This window comes from Emys orbicularis, chromosome 17 (genome assembly GCF_028017835.1).
Source record: "Emys orbicularis isolate rEmyOrb1 chromosome 17, rEmyOrb1.hap1, whole genome shotgun sequence".
NCBI lineage: Eukaryota > Metazoa > Chordata > Testudines > Emydidae > Emys > Emys orbicularis.
The window spans coordinates 4,893,810-4,915,480 of record NC_088699.1 but is presented as its reverse complement, the minus strand read 5'-3'; the positions used below and the strand labels follow the sequence as shown (position 1 = coordinate 4,915,480).

The 21,671-nt window shown below is 43.5% G+C and overlaps 1 protein-coding gene across 1 annotated transcript in view; it reads right to left on the bottom strand.

Annotated features, from left to right (window-relative positions):
* The window catches only part of VPS53 (VPS53 subunit of GARP complex), an 89,209-nt gene that overhangs the window by 13,769 nt on the left and 53,769 nt on the right, over window positions 1–21,671 (bottom strand). The window contains exons 14-18 of the mRNA XM_065418307.1: window positions 16,310–16,552; window positions 14,428–14,575; window positions 13,253–13,335; window positions 8,773–8,851; window positions 3,702–3,850 (exon numbers count right to left, since the gene is read on the bottom strand). Of these exons, the coding sequence (XP_065274379.1) occupies window positions 3,702–3,850; window positions 8,773–8,851; window positions 13,253–13,335; window positions 14,428–14,575; window positions 16,310–16,552 (702 nt within the window). The remainder of the gene's footprint in view (window positions 1–3,701; window positions 3,851–8,772; window positions 8,852–13,252; window positions 13,336–14,427; window positions 14,576–16,309; window positions 16,553–21,671) is intronic.

Below are 21,671 nucleotides of genomic sequence, written 5' to 3'. Positions count from 1 at the left end.
CGGACAATCGGTAGCAGTTCTGGCCGCAACAGTTCACTGCAAATGGAGGAGCGTGCAAGATTACATGCATCTTTGATCTCACATGTCGTTCTAACCCAAGGGCAGGTCTGGTTCGAAGACTTCCACGTTGCATATGGGAGACAGTGACATTGCTTAATTCTGCAGCATTTCAGGTAGGGAATCTGCATTCACGTGACCCAAGGATTCCCCCTTTCAGTTGTCCAGCCATAATCTTCAATAGGGGAGGTTTTGCTTAGCGTGAAAATTTCAAGGCATCAGAGAATGGCCACCTGCTCTCCTTGCAATGAGCACAGAAGGGGGGAGGGAGTGACCTTTCCACCCCTGGATGCTGCCTGTTATGTTATATTATGCCCTGTCTAACTGGAAACAGCTTCTCATGTCCAGCAGGGTGGGCAAGATGAGTGACACTACCCCTCTTCCATGTGTTGGCTGGCAGAGGCCATCAAGAGTGCTGCAGCATGACTGAGAATCTCAGCTCATCTGAGCTTCTGGTCTCCAAAGGCCTAGACAGCACAATGCCTAAAGTCAGCTCCAAAGCCCGACTCCCCTGTAGCACGTGTAGACAGTCCCAATAAGAGGAATATATATTTATTCAACTGCATATTCTCTGTGCATGGTTTAAGCACTTTGAAAAATGTGCTCCACTGTACTCAGAGATCTACATTTTAATGCCACAACTCATTTAGAGTTTGAGCTGTAAAATCATATCCAAACACTTTGTACAAGCAGACTAGTCCCCAAGGTAATAATAAAGCAGAGCAAGACAGATTAGGAGCCTGAAAACAGAAACCACAGCACTTGAAAGGCTCCCATCCAACAGGAGTAGCTTTGCCAAGCTTGTGTTTTCCTAATCCCTTGCATTGATGATGCATTAAACACAATACCTCACTAAGCAAGACAGACAGAGATGCAACCACAGTACGTTTGTTTTAGAGATGAGCTGCTACAGAATGTAGTTCAAAGCATCCAGCTGTTCTTGAGTCACTAGCAATAGAGAATCACTTAGGTTTAAATAACCCTCTGAAGTTCAGATCAGCCACTGTCTCCGAATCAACAAGATTTACTCCAGGCTGCTTCAGCACTAGCATATGCTGCCTGAATGTCACAATCTTCTTTCATATAATTCTCACTGAATGCCCGATCAAAGTCCCTCCAAGTCATTAGGAAAATGTTCACTCTAATTATCCACAACATTCTACAGTACGTAGCTAACACCGAGCCAATCTGGGGCAGAGGAAAAGATAATTACCTTTAAAAGCCTTACCACACGCCTGGGTTTCTATCCCCCGTTCCAATCTCCTTGCAACTTGCAAAGGTAGGTTGAGCAAATGTTCATACAGATGTGGAAGCCTCTTCCGCCGCACTATATTTTTTATTTAATAGGGGAGTGATTTAGGTACCCGTAAGAATGTAAGAGAGGGGTTCATTGGTGTTGCTCTTAAGTGTCATCTTGAATTTCAACTACCCCAGTCTATTTTGGGAGCATGAGAGTCTTGGCCAAAAAAAGGGGAAAATGGCATACACCGAAAGACACATCAAGTCCCTGGTGAGGAATTTTCTTCCTCCAAATTTGGCTCAAATTTCTTGAGTTGGTTTTAAGTTTTGCAACTTTAGAAACTTTATCTGCCCTGTGGTCCTGTAACTCAAAACCAGCCCTAGTGCAATACAAGTAGATTTAAGAAGTGGCTGCCGGTGCAAAAAGATACAGATGTTCACACACAAAATGCAAACAGGATTTTCAGTGTTGTGTAGCACATAAAAGGTACAATGTCTAGTAGACAGACCAGCCTATAACGTTAATACTCTAGGGATTGAGCGTCTTAAAGGCACCCAGATATGGGTCGGTATTAAAATGTCACATGGGTGCTGAGAAAGATCAAGATATCATTAACTAGTGTACTGGTTCTGTTTAGAAGCAAGTCTTACTGGCAAAATCATCATCATCAGGAGTACAAAAGGAGCAGAATTCTCACATGCAGGGCCTGATCCAGAGCCGGTGAAGACAGCAGGACTTTCTCTCAACTTAAAGGGACGTTGGAGCAGGTCCACAGTTTTATTCAGAGGTCTTTTGAGTGGTAGTTTTGCAGTTTTCTAAGGTCTACCAAGGAACAAACTTTGGTCCACTCACTCATTCTAGCTTAGATCTGAACTCATTCCAGATGGGAGAGCTGGGTGCTTTATCCACAATTCACTTGGTATGTGCTTAACAAAGTTTAAAAGGAGGCAACAAAGCCAAGGTATTAAGACTGTGCTGTGAACAGCTGAGTAAATAGATTTTTCATTTATCACCATGGTAGCTATATAAAATTCAAATGTAACCACATAGGAGGCTTATGCGCAATAAATTTTCAGAGACAGCGTTTCGAACAGCGATTATGGGCAGTGTCATCATATGATTGATCAGCAACTGCTTCTTAATGCAAACTAATGAGCACCCGGAGACGGAAAAGGGAGTGTAACTCTCAGGCCATCCGCCCTGCTGAAGAAGCTAATGGCTCTCAAGACTTCCCACTACATCCTTTTCTGCTGAAGTAGAAACCGAAGCTCTGATTCTAACAGCCACACCGTAACTGCAAGTTACTTTGGAGAGATTAGCTTATTAGAACTGAATGAAATGTTTAGGTATTTTTAAGTATGAAATATGGCACGTGCAGTGTTTCCCGCTCATGTCTTCTACTGGGCTGGCCATGCAGAACTCGACAGCCAGTAGCTGTCACTACCATGGCCTTTAAGAGCTTTTTCCTGGGTCATAGGCCTGCAGTGTTTGATTGGTCTCAGACGAGCACAAGGGAGTTTAAAAGAAATTGCCCATAATCCCTTCAAAGGTCATTTGGCTCCAAGAAACAGGGCTCTAAATAGGCTCTCAATAAGACTCAGAAGCTGGGATTTTAAAGGGCGTCTAAGAGAGGTGGGCACTCGACTGCAATGAAAATCAGTGGGAGCTGGGCCTCGAACTCCAAAAAGGCCAGCCTTACTCTCTGCATCCCCCGATCACTATTAACCTGTCTAGCACTGACAGGCCAGGAAGCAGATCACCACAATGGCTCCACATACCTGAGGTACATTTCCAGTCTGTACTGATCACTGTCTTTGCACAAATACGCAGCTCTAGGACAGGATTGTGCACTGTGTGTTTACTTCTAGTTAAATGCAGCTTCGCAGCCTGCTGGTTGTTTAAAAAGTGTGTGATTAGAAGGAGAAGAATTGTCATGAGAGTTGGGAGCCGGCACAGGTTTATACTAAGGAAAAGAGATTCCCATAATGAAGCTGAAGTGTTCTTTTAAATATCCACCAAATGCTGATTGTCAACCTCTCCTGCACTGGGACTCCACATACAGACACTCAAAACTGGTCTTCTGCAGAGGCCCACCCCAGAAACCTCTGCACTTAGAAAGCAGTGCTCCAGCCATCATTCAAATAGTTTACCGGCTGGTCCGGGCACGTGAGAAGGAATCAATGCAGACCACTGAGCAAATTTGCTTCAGCAGGACACTCAAGACAAGGAATGGAAGCACCTCGCAATCTCACGGACAGCTGCAGGTGACCCCATTCCCCTAGACTTGGGAAGCTCTTGACCTATATGTCAAAAGCTACTGATATAATGTACTAAAAGGCAGGTACATAACCAGGCTAACGACAATCAGAATTACCAGAGAACGCCGGGACAGGCAGTGACTTACTTTGCAAATTTAATACAGAACTGAGTGAAGTATTTTCTCGTGGAGGCCAGATTGTCACGGATGATGGGAACATTCTGCTTAATATGAAGAATAACGGACGTGACATAAGGACTCTGGTCGCCAACGTGCTCCACATTCTGCCACTGCATCTGCACAAGGGGGGGAAAAAAAACAACCTCTTAATTCATTAGGCTTTAGACAATGTAAAAATACACAGCAGTGTAGAGTGTTGAAGTGAGCACTGGCTTTTACCAATCCAGCCTTTACAAAGCTCTGTAGAAAGTCTCCAGGAAAAAGTCACCATAATTCTTTAACCAGGTGGCCCTCTGTGTCAGCCGACTGATGACCAAACCCCTGGCAGAGAAACTAAGACCTATTTTCTCATCAACTTAGTTACTTGTTGTCTAAGAACCATAGGGCCTGTTGAACAATAGAGAAGACGTGAAGAAAGAAGAGCTAGAATGGCCCTAATGTATCAAAATACAGAGTTGAGGTGGGAATATGTACCAATGCTTATGGGTTTTGAAAGGGTGTGCACATGTACATGGGTAGAGCACAAGGATAAACAGCTTTTGGTGTAAGTTATGGGGACACTCCAGCCTGTTTGAAAGTTTCTTTTCAACAGCTCCCATAAAGCCTGATTCTGGGCCTTTCAGAAATTGACTGCAAGGTGGGGAAAAGGCTTGATGCCTGTATCGAAGTAGGAGCATTAACACAGGTTAGGCTGAGGACAGCTAGATGGAAAAGAGATAAAAAAGCCAATGCAACTCAGAAACATTCCACATGAGCTCAGCTGACAGCAAACCTCACAATGTTACTGGTGTGGAAGGCTAGAATGCAAGACTTCAGCTCATCCAAAATGCATACATAAAACTATACAACAGCAAAAGAATAACGACTCCATCCCCCTTCTCATTTTCCTAGACCTTCAGTCGAAGTACAACTGAATAGCTGCCTTCAGTAAGATGTTTGACTGCTCTGACAATGTTCAAAACATACAAAACAAACAGCAGAAACCTTCTGAAAGGAGGTGAACAGCTGAGGTCTTGAGGTCCCTAGAAAGACATCTTTGTTCATAGCAATTTCCCCTGAGGAGTAAGAATGTCCAAAGAGGTGCTGCTTAGTGCTCTTACCGTACATGCACATTTAATGAGTAATGGTAAGCACTCATGATTCCATGTCGCATTATGGTTCCAGGTTAGCACCGCGGCCCTAACGTTCAAGGAAGCCATTAAGATGAATTATGAACGACTGGAACAACAGAAAATTAGGATGGAAAACTCGACTTAGTTTGAGGGGAAGAAAGATACAACTATTTGTGTTTCCTTTGAGGGATGCATTTGCATAGGACCTACCTTCAAACTTGCTTGCCTAAGCCCCAGATCTGCATGTATTGCTCCCCTGCTATTTTTAACTTATTACAGATGCTTTGTTCCATATGACTTTCCATATTCAACTCCATGCAAATTATGAGTGGCATAGGTGACTTAGTAGGTTAGAGCAGCAAAATTTCCAGTGTCTAGTGGCAGAGTCTACATACATCCCATACAAAGCCTTTTTAAGTTAACAAAACTGAAGAGAAACATACATGCACTCAGTAGGCAAGAGGGACGTTTTTCTCACTGCCTGTTCAGTAGTTTGTAACTCTTACTCTGCCAACCTCCCATTGGAGGGATTGTTCAGACTAGTCCAACTGCTCTTCAGCTGCTCACAGCAACCACCACATCTGAAGAAATACACCTAGTAATGGTTTCCTTGCCACACTTTCACACATTCCCAGCACCACATCTTCCCCACCGATGGTAATTTTAAATTAACACATGGTCAGGATATACACAGCACATCCAGAACAATCATAAGAGTATTGCTTAGCCGATGGTGCAACACTTCCCCTCCCGCCCCCCGCTGTAGACAATTTGTTTTGCTGGGTTTCATTCCTAAAGCAATTCTGATAAACAATCTTATCAAAATGTAAAATTCAAATTAGCTGTGTGCGCGCATTTTTCAATAGGACAACAGTAGCTGCAACGAAAGGAATAGTGAGCACACATACTGAAAAGTCATCCAAAGAAATATGAACCCAATTTTTCTGGTAAAGGGTAACTTTTCTCCTGTCATTTTAAATTTACTCTTCAGGACTCAAGTGTTTTTTCCATTTGTGTTTGTCTTGGGATATCCGCAGATAGTTTTTGTCTGGCACTGTACATAAACAACCAAAAATATAAGGTCTCAACACATGTGTGTGTGAGAGAGAGAAAATGTGACAATGTGAGAATAAGGGATGAGCAACTGAGAATTGCACAGATAAAAGCGTACTGTGCTGAGGGGTTCTGAAAGGATCCTAAAAAAAACCCACCAGCAAAACTCGTGTGGTTTGCTATGTAACTAGAACTGCAGAAGTCCTTGCTTATTATATAAATTTATAACAAATGTTCCAATGAAGGCAGTTCATGTTAGAGCAACATGGTCACTTCATTGCAATAGTGTTTATTTTGCAAGTTTTGTTCCTTTCACTGAGAAATGTTCAGCTTTGAGAGTTATGTCAGCACTACAAATCACAGCTTTTCTGCTGTATGCAGCTTTTCTGCTGGCAGATGTGTATGATGAGTGTTTGGTGTACGTTCCATACAGACACATGCACATATCCTTGCGCAAAGAGTCTCTCAAACTCCTCACACAGGTCACTCCCTATTTGAAGCCTTTCACTGAGTCTCTTCTCATTTTCTGTATCCAAGTAAAGTTTCTTATCCTCACTTTCAAGACGGTTTTCCATCTACTTTTTGGCTTTCACAATGATGCCATCAGCCATTAGGGGCAGAGACACCTTGTCTAACCGATCTAAGGTACCTACCATCACATACTGTTTCTGGTTGATACAATAAATCTCTCCATACCACCCAGCCCCATATGTTCCTTATACTCCTAAGGCTGTCCCCGAACTACTTTCATCTCTTTCTCACTCTCTTTACATCTTTTCATGCTACCTCTGCACCCGAAGAGCCTTCCAAATCCAACAACATCCCTCTCCTCCTTCAAACCCACTTCTCTCGTGAACTCTCCCAAAGCTGACTGTCTCCCCAGTGTACCCTTTTTATCCAAGTCAGACTAAGTTGGATAGTGCAGTCCTTATGCCTTTCTGCAGCACCACATATACTTAGAGCATTCCAATTATAATTAAAAATACCACCTCTAAAATTGAAGGGCCAGGAGAAAACATCATAAAACGTAAGTGGTGTCCCACAATAGTTATGGAAGCAGTTATTAAAAGTAACTATCTACTTAGAAGCAAAGATGATACCCATAGGCTACATACACATTTTGGAAGGTGGAGTCCTATCTTCACTTAAGATTTGCCCAAAATACTCACGATAAGAGAAAATCCAGGACCATTTCCGTCTGAAATGGATATTCACATTATTTATTTTCCGTGTGAAATATCTCTATGAATAATGAAGCCAAGATATGCTTAGATGCTTGGGTATTTCATAATTCGCTTCTATTGCTAACAAATTCTTTCCCAAGAAAACAGCCATGTTTCAGAATTAAAAAGAACACAGAATAGTCTGCCTGGCAGATTTCTGAGGGTTTATCTACAGTAAAAGATCTGAACTAAGGAAGAGCAATGGCTCTGGAACAGACATGTATTCATATTATAGGAAAATAAGAGTGGATTCATAGGCACGTCCTTCATCCCTCCAAAACAGAATGAAATTTTACTCTTCCAAATGTTAATGTCTTTGTTATTCAGCTAGAGAGGTAATAAATAGGTCTTGAGAAAGTTAAAAAAAAAAAAAAAAAAAAAAATCTCTTACATCAAATCCAGCTCTTTCAAAATTCCAGTAAAACTTGCATACAAGCAACTGCCTGCCTGCTGCAAATGGAGGAATGGGTGTGCAAATGACAAGTATTTACTTAGCAAGTTTCGCAGTGCTTAGCTTGTTTATAGCCGATCATTCCCATCACATGGATTTCATTTTGCTGGTGTTCCAAAGACAAAAATAAATGGCCGACCAGCTGCTGCTTTCCCAGTCCTGCGGTTTTGCTACGGTATAAACAACCCAAGCTCAGGGATTCGGACGTACTGTCCTAGTGGGGGTAGGAGCATCTAAGGGACTGACAGGGCACATAAGCAACACCTGAAGTGCTAATCCCCTCCCCCACATAGTGTTATTTTCCTGGAAAAATTCTCTTTCCACTTGGGACATGTACAAATTCTGTTAGCAGCTGCATTCCGACTCACACTCTAACTGGGGGTGGAGGGTAGTTGCAGCTGGAACACATCACAAACCAGAATGCTATTAAAACTCATGGCAGTTAGGAAGTAAGTCGATGCTACAAAATGGAGACCTCTGCTTAAAATTTCTAATTGAGAGAAAACCCAACCCATAGGTCAATCTACTTTCATCGTCCTCACCTCTGCCTAAAGCAACCTGGGCTTTTCACAACACCTTGGCAAGACAAACTCCGCTCTCCGTTTCGGCTGAGGAGCGAAAGAGAACAATGCAACTGCCACAGAACCCAAAAAAGCTGGTGACTCACAAAGAAAGGTCAGGCTTCTGGCGTCTCTAGTCACCGTACCACATGTAACTGGGAGCATCAGAGAAGCAACAGGGCACAACCCAGCCCTATACTGCCCTTTGACGGACAGTTCACAGGCCAGCATTAGAAAAGGCTTGGGAAAGCTCCTGGACAGAGGGTGTGGAGGGGAAAGTGAGACACAAAGGGCATATGGCATTTATAGCTAATCAAATTTCTCCCAATCTCAAAGATTCCCATGAGCATTGAGAGCTAAAAGGAAGGACAGGGATGAACATTCACTGGCAGCGTTCTACTGCCCAGGTGGCTTATTTAGCTGTGAGAAAACAGAAGCTCTTACCGGAGTCACACAAAAGTTCATCTGGAAATGAAGCACGACTTGGGAGCTATAAAGTGGTGGCAGCTTTAAAACCCAAGCCGGCACCACACAGTTACTCTCAGAATGGGGCAAAGGAAACATCCCGAGTGAAACTGAACAGTGTCACTGAGCAACAGCTGCAAAGCATGACTTAAGGCTACCTCTTTTAAAACCTACCTTGCTCATAGCGGTAAGGGCCGGGTCACAGGCTGCGTCCAAGTCCTGCACTAACAGCTGTATGCTGTTTGAGATCACGCTGAAAAAAATCAAGTACAGGCATTACGATAGTACTCATCAACCCAGTGCCAAAACTGACTTCTCTGAACGTTAAAGGAGAAAAAACATAGGCGACATTTGTACTGAATTGTGAAGAGATACGCAGCTAGAAGTTTTACTTCTCAGAACCCAGGAAATTTTGCATGCCATTTACAGGGGAGCTAGCAGATGTGATATAATCTAGACAGAGACCACCTTTCACCATGCCTTGACATACAGAGGGGGAATGGGATCCCAGTAATGTGCCAGATCACTTACATGGGCAGCAGTGCTGGAACAATTTGCATAGTGCGGGAGCCATTGACCCAAACTGAAAACCCTGTATATGAGGGAAACCACTTCAAGCCAGGGGCTGCAGCCGCACCCCAGTGCTCCTAGTTCCAGCACCTATGTACATGTATCACTCCCAATGACTAAATCATCCAGCACCGGGGGCAGAGCTCACCCTTGAAGCCTGTTTGTGATTCTGTTTCAAAACTTCATCCGGTCTTTTTAAAATTAAAATTTCATTTCCAATAGGCAGTTCTATACTATGCAGCATTGGGATGGCTTCCACTTGATATTTTGTTGTTCACATATTAACCAGAGAACCTTACAATAAAGCTTTTAAATAATGCAGCTAAGACTGTGCATCTGGATGAGTTCTGAATGTCTGTCTTCCTTTTGCCAGGATGACAGCAGATGGGTCATTTATAGCATGTCTAGAATTGCACCAGTCCATTGTTCTCGTTTCTCCAGAATTATAGGACATGCTAAACCATGGACTTTAGAGCCATATTTGATCCCACTACACTAAAGTTTGGACTTAAAAACCATGGGCCTGTAGAGGCTGCTTATCCTAAACCAACAGTGAAAGAACATTGTATGTTCATCTTCGGGATCTCGGATCATCCCCACGGACGTGTGGCCCAGCAGTGCCTTTACCGCAGGCTTTCGCTATGAGGTAGACAAGGCAAATCCCCCTCCCACTAAATAAACAGATTTTAACCTCAGTACAAGCCTCAAGCCTTTCATGAATGACCTCTTAATTCTCCATGATCATGTTTTGCTATTTGCCTTGCAAACGATGCTGGCCTAACTGGAACTTGCTGAGTGCGTAACAAACCCCGAGTTCTACTTTCTTTCCCACCCCCACCATAAGTAAAATTCTGTAGATGCTGCTCTGCAACTTACCAGCTCAAGGGTTGGAATTTTCCTTTAGACATTTAAATGCAATTATTGACCTAGATGGACACCATCAACCAGCTACCAATTCACTCCACATCGTCCCTTCTCTCACACACATACACAACACATGAAAGCCCATGCAAGCTGTCCGATCTCTCCAGTAGAGCTAAACGCACAAGAAGACAGGAGCAGTGCCCTAAATAGAAAGATGACTCCTGTCCAATACAGAATTTGTTTCTAAAAAGTGACCTTAACAGGCAAACCTGTCAAAAACAAGCCTGAAAAAGATTAGAGATGAAGCGGCTGTTGTCTTTAAAATAAATGATGTGGCATTTGCACTAAAACAAAAACACTTGGCTGCTGTGCCTCTCTGCCATCTGGTTGGCGCCACATGATTTGCTCCCTAAGGAAACGACACAAGCTCAAGCAATACCAAGATAGCTGGGATTGAGATAACTGGACTGCTTGGGTACGTCTGAGTTCTACAGGACGTCTGCTGTCAGCGAGATGTAGGAAAATAGTTGTGGTTTAGCACCAAAATGAAACATGACCATTTTAATAGAAGGCAAGCAGCTTGTGACTGGCTTCCATATGTTAGTAGCCTACCTAGGGCTTTGTCACCAGGCACAGAGTCTGGGGTAAAGAGCAGTAGCTAGAAAGTTGGGGGGGGAGGGGGGGGGAATCCACTTTTAAAAATCAGCCTGAGTGGCTTACAGGAGCAATGAGATTGCAGCAGCGCCTGATTTACCGAGCAGCACCAAACGCAGAGTGCATGCTCAGTAGTGCCCAGAATCCCTGATCGGAACTGGGGCCTTGCTGAGCTCGGTGCCGTACAAACAATCCGTAGATGCAGAGCTTACAGCCCTTTACAAACTAACCAATTAATCCACATCACCCCTGTGAGAAAGGCATCTATAATCCCTGTTTCACAGATGGTGACACCGAGGCATGGAGACACCAAGCCTGGCCTTTTCCAAGGAGGCAAGGAAGTTCACACTAGATACCCTCTCAGTAGGATCAGGACAAGCCCTTTAGAAATCCATCCCGAAGTGACTTGCCCAGAATCACACAGCAAAGCAGCAGCAGAGCTGGGGCGAGACCCTAAGGCCTGGTCCACACTAACCCCCCACTTCGAACTAAGGTACGCAAATTCAAAGTACCTTAGTCCGAACTTACCGCAGGTCCAGACGCGGCAGGCAGGCTCCCCCGTCGATGCCGCGTACTCCTCTCGCCGAGCTGGAGTACCGGCGTCAACGGCGAGCACTTCCTGGATCGATCTGGGATCGATTTATCGCGTCTAGACAAGACACGATAAATCGATCCCAGAAGATCGATTGCTTACTGCCGGACCAGGAAGTAAGTGTAGACCTGCCCTAAGAGTTTCTTGGTTCCATGTTCAGACCACGATTCAATTTATCCTTCAAGTTTGCCTCAAGTAGACACTGTTTGTTACGCTCCTATCATTTCCTAAACAACCCGCACAGCGATCCCAATGACAAACGCTTCCCTAGATAATTGCTAATACAAATTCTTTACATGCATTCCAGTGATTTTCGCCTTCTCTTATGCAATTACAAAGAGAAGAAAAAAAATCAGCTGCTAGGCCTAATGACATGTTCAGTAAAACAGTGGGTGGGGTGTGTTACCAGCAACATTTTATGGCTTTATTTACTCCTGGGCATAACTAAGCACCAGATCCCAGTAGAAGGGACTTGTTTATTGTTTAAAGAAAAATGTCTATATCAAAATGAGGTTCAGAGGCGTGTCCTACACTGGCCAAAGTGCTACTCTGATTTAAAGGCCTTTAAAAGCCTCTGCTATGAGACGCATCAGCCCTGAAGGTCTAACTTTAAAGCATGCAAAATGGCAAATGTGTGAACAGTATGCAAAACAACTTCCAAAACCTCATCTCATTAGCCACCAAGTGAGACAACCACAACTGAAACTGAATGGCGACGCAAAAGAGCTGGTCACGGCAGAATGCAGCACGCACCCTCACACTGCCCTTATTAGGAGAATTCTACCACACGGCAGAATGGCAAATTACATTCCCACTTCCGGGCTAATTTGCTTTGGTGTTTCAACCATGTCACAGAAAGTCTTTCCAACCTCAGCCATAGGCTAGGGATTCGCTCTTCTTAATTAGGATTTGAGAGCTAGCGCAGAGAAAGGGAGTTTGCTCAGATCAGAAGGAAACCAGGCTGGAGAAGCAATAGGAGCCCTAGAGAGTGTGAAAATCCTGCGTGGGCATTTTGTTTGTCATCTTGCCCATTACAGCAAGACAGGAGGAATTGTCTTAGCTGGAGCCAGATAGGAAAAAACTTCTAAAACAGCCTTACTGGTAGCAGCAGAGCAACATGGGCTTGTTATCTTTCCTAAATCTTAACTCCAGGACTGGCGAGAAGCATCAGTAAGAGTGTACAATTTGATTAAACACTTGTTCAATTAGGATTTCAAGGAACAGTGGTTCTGTGACAGATCAGAGAGTCAGGATATCTGGGTTCTGTTCCTAGCTTTGCCAGGGACTGTGTGTGTAACCTTGGGCAAGCCAATCATTCTGTGTCTCAAGTTCCTCACCTGAAAGAAAAATGGGGATAAGACGACTACTTCCCTCATAGGCTAGATGGTTGGAGAGAACTTTGAGGTCCTCTGATGGAAGGTGCCAGCGATGGTCTTATTATTAACATGGGATAAAAATCATTTTAATGCATGATCACAATTTCCCCCTCAATTACGTTCCTTAAATGCCAGGATCTTGCACCTTGGGCCGATCATTTTATGCCACATGAAATGGCGTTTGATAATAATGAAAATACTGCTGATTGACACTGGGAAATTACTGGAGGAAGGAGACTGTACCAGGATTGCTTCCTTCTTGAAATGTAACAGCAATCTCAGACAGCTGCCAAAATGCGAATGTTATTCCAGATGGGAACTCACTATTTCCTTTCCTCTCTGTCTTTTTGTTCCTTTGGCCATAATGATGGGGAACAGCTACATCAATGGTCAATACCACTCGTGTTTTTGGGCTGTCCAGGAGAGAGACGGCTGTTTCACCTGTGAAATGCCTATTTCTCAACTTAAACATCATGGCATTACCATTTTATATCCTACATCTACCAGCCATTCTGCTAGTACTGGCCTGGCCTACATCACTGAACAGATCAACTATGACATTTGCCAGCATTATAGAAAGACGCCCTGCTGTACATACATGCTGAATGTATCCATCTCTCCTGTCAGGTTGATTCGTTCCATGAGACTTGCGTCCACTTTTTCTTTGAGTTTTTCTTCAAGCTGTCAGGGGACAAAATAAGTAACAGACAGACATCAGATTTCTACCTAAATTGATAACTTAGCTGCCTAAACTCCTGGAAAAGCCAGCTTGTTAAATCAGGAAATGGTCCTAGACTATTGCAACCTGTCTGAGATTTGCTTAGTGGATAATAGTATCCAGAATAGAGATTTCCTGTCTGTCAGAAGCTCTAGACACAATGGTGGTGTCTCCTTGAAGCAGTTAACTTCCAAGGCTGTAAAAGCAGAGTTTCTGGCCCAGTACCACACACAAATCTAACATGACAATGTACTAGGGTACTAACACACCTAAACCAGGTGTGTCACCCACTGATGAATGCGCGTTACAGGTCCCCATTTGTGCCAGATGTGCAGAGGCTACAAGTCTATTACAGCTCCAGCTAGAGCGCCTTGGTTCTTTAGTTAAAGCAGTAGCAGCTCATGCTGTTAGCTCTGGTGGTCCCCGGTTGAACCCCCAGTGGATTGGCCAAGATGGCGGCTAACACAGGGCATCCACTAAGCTAAGACATTCCGAGAGTACGTTAAATGTAGAGTTAACCGCAATGGTGGAGCAGCCTGAGGGAAACATTTGTGTCCCCTCTTTTCACTGTGCCCTGCCACTCGGCGAGGTGATTAACCACATTCCTGGTCCTACATTAAGTTAGGCCTTGAAGGATAATGGGAGAAGGAATTTTGATGATTCTCCCTCTATTGGATTAAAGCAGTTTATGTATCAAGTATGAAAGAATGCTACCCAAAAGGGAGATACCAGTTAGGGTTTAAGTCACAAAACCGTTCTGATCCAGCAAGGGCAGCAAAATCAACACTCGTCTTTGAAATATGGTTTTAATTAATGTTCTAGTTCCATAATTAACCCAGCATTATGCACAGCAAAAATTACTATGTCAATTTCAGCACAGAAATTGACTTCTTTAATTAGATGAGTAGCAACCTTTAATTTTAAAATTAAATATTACAAGCTATTACTTAGTACAGCTGAGGGCCAAGGAGCAGTACTTCATTGCCTGATTTGCCACGGCATAATCGTGTGGTGGACGGGATACAATATTACAGGTGTTGCAGAGGGAAGTTCACCTGTTGGGTTGTTGCCAAGCAGTACTCTGCCGTGCTCAGGATGCTACAGATGAGACAGAGTTCTTCTACAGTAAACTTAGCCACTTCAGAGCCCTCCTTTTCTTTCAGCAGGCTGGTGATGGTCAGTCCACCACTGCTGCTGCTTGTTCTGCGGGAAAGACAAAAATGGTGATGCTCAACCATCAACTGTGCTTTCTGGTACACGTACACACATCACCAAATGCACTATTTACAGATTTAAAGGCCAGGGGGAACTAGTCTGACCTCCTGCATAAAACAGGCCAAAGAAGCTCATCCAATAATATCGACACCAAGCCCATCCCTTCTGTTTCAGCTACAGCAAATCTTATAGAAAGAGATCAGTTTTTATTTAGTGACTTCAAGTGATGGAAAATCCAGCCCATTCCAGTGTATTAGAACTTTACCAAATTTAATACACATTTCATGGCTAACCCTCCCTTGGTTGTCAACTGCTCCGATACTTTGCTTAATGGCTACAGGAAGATCTCAATAGCTATTATGCAACATGGTAATAAGCTATTTATTATCTGATAACTAAATAGATTTCAACATATATCTCCGAGTTTAGCAGGCATTTCAAATACTGTGATAACTAAAAGGATAGTAAATAACAGCATACGGAGATTATCTCCTGTATTTTCTACTGATTTGTTGATACACGGCAGTTAATCAAAGGATCAGAACAGTTGGGAGTCAGGAAATTCCCTGCCTATTTCAACTGTCTATAATCCAAATCCTTTTTAAAAAAAAATAGGACAGCGATATTTATCTTGGACAGCAGAAATAGAGCACAAAAAGTCCTATGTTCAAAGAATGCAACTGAGGTCTGCTGGAGAACACACGTTAAATTCATCTTTCCACTTTTCTAAATGTAACCCCACTACCATATGTAAAACATTTTAGCTGGTTTCAGAAATTCACTCTGCTGCTCCCAGATTTAGAAAGGGAGACAGCCTGGATATACCAAATAGTTGTATGTGTTCATTATCTGTAACTAACATTGACGATTTCCCAGTGAATTCACTGGGACAATTTTCACTCTTATTTACACTAGTGTAAATCCATGACTTCAATGACTTCACTGGATTGACACCTGTTTAACAGAGCTCAGGTCAATTAATTATGTGTTTGTGTACACACACACCCCCCTAAAATAGTTCCAATCAAGACACTTCAGAACCCTACAAAGAAATTACCTTTATTACTAGTTATTATATGAATCCCATCTGTATCAACTTGATTGCCCTGATTTTCAAAACTGTGCTTGTACAACTTTGCTTCTAATTTGCATGTGTGATTAGCACAGATGTGTATGCCAGGCCTTTTGCATATACAACCACCCAATGTGAAAGGGCCTGAGTCTTCACTACCTTACATCTTGGCCTCTTGTGTTGATATTCACACTGGGTAAAGTTGGTGTACAATGCTACTCTTCCTATCTAGTAGTTTCACACTCACTTTGCACGTGACACAAGGCGTAGGGCAATGGAGAATTGGGGCCTGAATCGGCCATTGGGGTAGCTGTGCACAAGCAGTTCTGAAAGTCAGATCTCCAGTGTTTATTTTTCTGGGCAGGGTATCCGACTCCCACTGAATTACAATGGGAGAGGGTCCTAACTCCCAGAGACTCTCCTGAAAATCCCAGCGCTAGCTCTTCTGTGTATCCTCCTGCTGTCGCTCAATGCAACGTAATAGTACTTGGGATTGACATAAGGGAGTCAGACCACAGCTACGTGTTTCTTTTGAAAGTGCAGTGCTGGCATTCACAAGTGTTGATTTATTAACCAGTTATTGTTACAACACATCTCTTCCCCCACGGTATCCCCAGACTGTGGCCTAGCATTTGAGAAACTAAACTTACTTGGGCAGGTTTCCAGAGAGAATTTTCCAGGCATATTCCCGGAGGTACTTCTGAAATATGGTGGTCAATGCGATCATGGGTTCGCCAGTGCTAAGCTGCGAACACTGCACCATGCACTTCTTGTAATAGACAAAGAGGTCAGCACAGCTGGGCAGGACAGCTCCCCCTTCATCCACATTTGGCTTGGGAGGCCCTTGAGCTTTGAAATCAGCGACAAATCTGTCAATCAGCTCGCCAAGATTTCTAATGCAAGGAAAATAAAGAGATTTTAATATGGTGGTAAAAAAATAAAAAAAGATATGCTTAAAACCAGATGTCTTGTCGTATGATACCAATCAAGTGAATTCAAATCTTCACAGTCTGATGCTTTAGACCTCTCCTGTCCCCACCCATTCAGCACAAAGCTTGTTCAACAATAAAGAACAGGGTGGAAGAATGATGACCTTGTGTACCCAGAATTTTAATGGCAGCTTCAATTGGTTCTCCAGTCACATATAAAATATTACAAACCCTGCCAGGACCAGGTTCAGCATATTAAATGCAAGTGCATAAAGCCTATGCTCAAGTTTCATTCCTGGCACCAGTTGAAGTAACAGTCGTATTGCACAGCTCAGCCTCCTCCAAATCAGGCCATGTGGAACATGCCGTTTAAAGGGACAAGCTCAAAACGGTACAGCCTTGGTGCCATTTGTTGTTTCATGGTTTCCGTTGGTTGTGCAGAAAACATACAAATCCTTTAAAGAAGCTTTATTAATAGACAACAATTATTATTAACACATGAAAGTGTGTTTTTTATTCAAGCTCTTTTTAATCACGGACTACTTATTGTATACAATCATGGTTTTCTTTGCTGCCCCCTCTGAGCTGTGGAGCACCAGAGTTAATCCGCTCTTTCTAACTGTAATCACTACAGGGGATAGGATGTATATGCCCCAATTAAGTTCACTCATTGCCAACCCCACTAGGGAGAAAAGGCTTTTCAGCTTGGCAGATGGCTGATGCAAGCACTACAGAATCAACACGCGTCTTCTGATCAAAGGGGGTTCCCTTTGGTCCCACTTCTCCAGGCCCAGCACCTCAGTGTTAGTATACCAGGTTCTGGTCTTAGAGTACGGATGGGTTTGCTGGTCTGTGTGTGATAATTTTCATTAAAGCTGGTTTAAAAATAGCGCCCCCACCCCACCCCAAACAGAAAATATTGGGTTTTCAGTAAAATATCAAAAATCAAAATATTTCTGCAGAAAACTGAAATTTCCATTCAAAATGGCACCATGGTGCTTCATGGGAGTTGTGGTTTGGATCCTTACTCTTCCATTCTTCTTTATGGTCTAGGCTCTCTGGCCAGACTGTCTCCCTCATGATGCACTCCTCTTGATAAGAAGAGGCAGATACATCATAAAAGTGCCTGGCTGTGGTGCATCATGGTAGATGTCGTCCAGCCAGAAAACCCAGCCCAACCCATAGGGGAAAATGGTACCATAAAGCAACTCAACTACAACAACCATGAGGCACAGCAGTGCCATTTTGAACTGAAATGTTTCAGTTTTCAGATAAAATAGTTGGGCTTTCAGGTGTTCATTTTTTTCAACAAAATATCAAAATTTTCCACAGAAAGTAGACACTTTCTGCAAAAAATGTCATTTGGTCAAAAAACAATTTTCCGTTAAACAAAAAACAACCAACCCCTTGCCTAATTTCAACTGAACTTTTCAACCAGCTCTACATTCAATGCCTGAGACCTGGCAAATCAGATAATTAACCCAAAGGGGCTGGGAGAATCACGTGCACTGGGTTCCCCTGAAAAGGGCACAATAACCCTTCTTCCACTATGCGTCTGATGCTGGGCTTCAGGAAAGGTCCTGTAACACCTTTCCAAACATAATTTCCGTACAGTCTCAGAACAGAAATACACTTATTTTTTCTTGCAGATGAAGACTGGACCCTCAGCATCAGGGTTCAACTGCCTTCGCCATAGCCAGGCTTGCAATCAAGGACTGAAGAGCCTGATACCGGACACTTCCACTTTGATGCTGCAGAAGTTGAAGAACTGCATGCATTTGTGCAGTCAGAGCAACCAAAAGCAACCAAGCAACATGCCTGCCATGGGGACATGGAAGGAATGACTGCTCAGCCTTGATCTTATGCTTATGATCCTATTCTTTGCCATGGAGCCCCTTTAGCAATTAAATACATTATGGAGAGCCAACTACCAATTTTGCAAGGATGTGTCTGTAGATAGGGTAGGCCTAGCAAAGTGCCAGAAACAGAAGCTCAACTATGTCAAAGCAGTGATCTGTGAGCGTTGCGGGACAGGTCCTGTACCTTCCTCTCTGTTTATCTAACACCTAGAGCATTATGCAAACCTGTGATGATGATGATTTTCTTCCTTCAGGAGACGTGAATGGGAACAGAGGGGAGAAACAGATACAGAATCAGGGAGGGTCCTGCCATCAGCGGAGCTGATGCCTACTAAAGATGGCTCACATACGGTAGCCTGCAGCATTTCTTCAGTGTCTCAAAGGATAACTGACATGGCCTGTTCCTAGTAAACATCCTACTAAATTCAACAGCTGCTTTTCTATCCCGGCACCTGTGCTTTGCTCCATGTGTGCACACAAAACTGACTCTTTGAGTAGGCAACAGCCATATTGTTCCGATTTCTTCTATCCTAAGACACGGTGAGCAACGGCAGTGGCTTTTGTTTCTTTACACCTCATATGCTCGATCTCCACAACACATTCTCCTCCGCTATGCAAAGCAAGTTCGATGCATTTCCTGGCTCCCACAAAGCCTTCTCAATACAAGCACATGTCGCTGCAACTACAGTTGTCTGAAATGGCTGGGAAAGCAATGCTATTGTACTATGCCTGTTTTAAGAGTAAGCTGCACAGGCAAATGTCAGGTTCCTGCATTAGCCAAATACCACGGATCACCACGTCAGCAAAGGATCCTCAACTCTGGAATTCACTTCCCCTCCCTTCAGACATCAGAGACTGACTGAATGAGCTGGCCTTCTGGCCATATTGCAAAGCCGTCCATTCCTTCAGGCTTTTCCAGGTGAGCAAGCTGGAGAGGATGGATGGCTTGGGGTGGAGGGGAGAGTCCTGTGCTGAAGGAATTGTAATTGTGGACATTGGTCCAATTTGCATTTGGAAGTTATTGTAAACAAGCAGCTCAATTTTGCTTCTATTGAGGTCAATGAAGTTTTCCCATTGACTTTAGTAGCTGCAGGCCCAAATGCTGTACAAGTGCCTAAAGCATGTAAGTTAGTCCAAATAACTGTTTTGTCACTTTTCTGATGGACTGCACAACCTTTGCTGTGAGCCCGCAGGGTCAGCAGAGCAGCCTCACTCGTCCCCAGGCCATTCTGGAGGTCTTGTCCAGCGTAGGACTGACAGGGCCGGCTCTACCATTTTTGCCACCCCAAGGAAAAAAAAAAAAAAAAAAAGCCGCTCGGACTGTGCCGCCCCAAGAATGGACAGAATGCCGCCCCTTAACATGTGCCGCCCCAGGCACGTGCTTCCTCCGCTGGTGCCTGGAGCCAGCCCTGGGGACTGATGTGCTTTTGGGCCTTGATGAGCCAGGAGATGGTGACAATTCTTTGCAGCAGCTGTTGCTTGGGAGTTGGCAAACTCATGGCAGCTGGACTGTGAACAAATAGGCACTTTTCTGCCAACGCACCACGGGAACAACATATTGGCCTCACAGCAGCGTGAAGCACCAGATAGGGAAAAGTTGTTCCCCACCATTATGAGCTGAAGTGTGAAGAAGGTGAGAGAGAGACAGAAAAGGAATCTCTCCTATCCAGGTTTTGGAAATGAGACTGCTGCTGACAGGACATCTTTATTTCCATATGCAAACGAGAAGCCTCTCCAAACAACAGCACACTAGTTAGGAGCAGATTTTCCAAAACGAGATAAGAGAGAAACTGCAATGAAATCACTCAAGTGCAGAATTTTACTCTGTTTCTATTGGACTCAAACTCTTTTATTTGCACGCTCACCCTTTTCTTGATTCACTCTCTCTCCTGGTCTCCAGAACATCAGTACTTTTTTCTAGATCTACGACAGTATGCAATTAACACAAGTTCCTAGTTAGTGCTATCACGACACAGCTGTCAGCTAAGCAATGACAGAATTAATAGCCAGTGCTTCGTTCTTCATTAGATGAATGGGAGGATGCACAATCTTCATGAAGAAGAGCTGGATATCAAGCCATGAAGCAATATGAATAAAGAACACACTGTGTTTAACAAGCCAGTTTGTTCAATCTAGATAACACGCATCATCTCGGTAGTAGGAGCAAATAACATGAAGTAGTCCAGGTCAATTGTAGGGTATAACACACTATTGGATACCTCTGGAACTCCTTGCGCAAGTGACCCCACATTCAGAACACTAACCCTCTGCTGGACTACAATAAGGCACAGCGATTTTCAAGACAGTTTGAGTCTGTGGGGATTTTAGAGGACTTAGAAATATTGGTTGATAATAGTTAGCAGGTCTCAACTTTAACAGAGCTACTGCTCTGCTATAATATAGCTTTGTTTATTTCCAACATTATATCTATTCATATCGCTCACAGAAGTTGTGCATAAGAGTCAGACGCTTATATCCCAGAGAGACTGAAGTGCAATCCGATTCCTGATATTCTAATTGTAACCAAGCTTGGGGGAAAAAACCCACAAATCTTTAAAGGCTTTCTTCCAGGTATCTCCTGAGAAACTGCTATAGATGTTGGCATCATGTTTCTTCACACTGGTATGGAAACAATTTTCCAGCAGAAAAGGAACCAGCTGCGTTCTGCCACGAACTAAGGGAGCACTAAACAACACTTCTGTCCCACCATCCTTTCTATTTGCTGCCCAAATACCCAATTAATTCTCTGAGCGACATCCCCTATGCAGATATCAATCAAACAGATCCCTCAAAAATTCAATCCCAGGAGAAAAGATTGTACAGAAAAGCAAACTTTTTTTTTTTTTTTTGGGCTAATGTGGCAGTTTTTCTTTGAACTCCCTGCTGTCTGTAGCTATCAAGCTAATGTAAAACATCTTGGAGACTGCGGAAGAAAATAGGAGGAAAAAAATGTGAGAGCAGGAGCAGGGTGGGGTAGGATTACTGAAAACAGGGATTGAATTGGCCAAAGGGGGCAGGGAGGGGGGTGGAATGTTCATACACTTTGGTGTTTAGCTTGCGGAGAGGGAGGAAAAAAGGTACATTTCCCTTTGTTCTGCTGTGCGAGTGGAATCTAGCCCCAGAAGGGCAAACTATTGCACTTGTTTTTTAAAGCATAAAAGATTTATGGGACATGGAAAAACTGACCCAGGATTGCTACCTGGCATTTCAATGCAACTGGGACA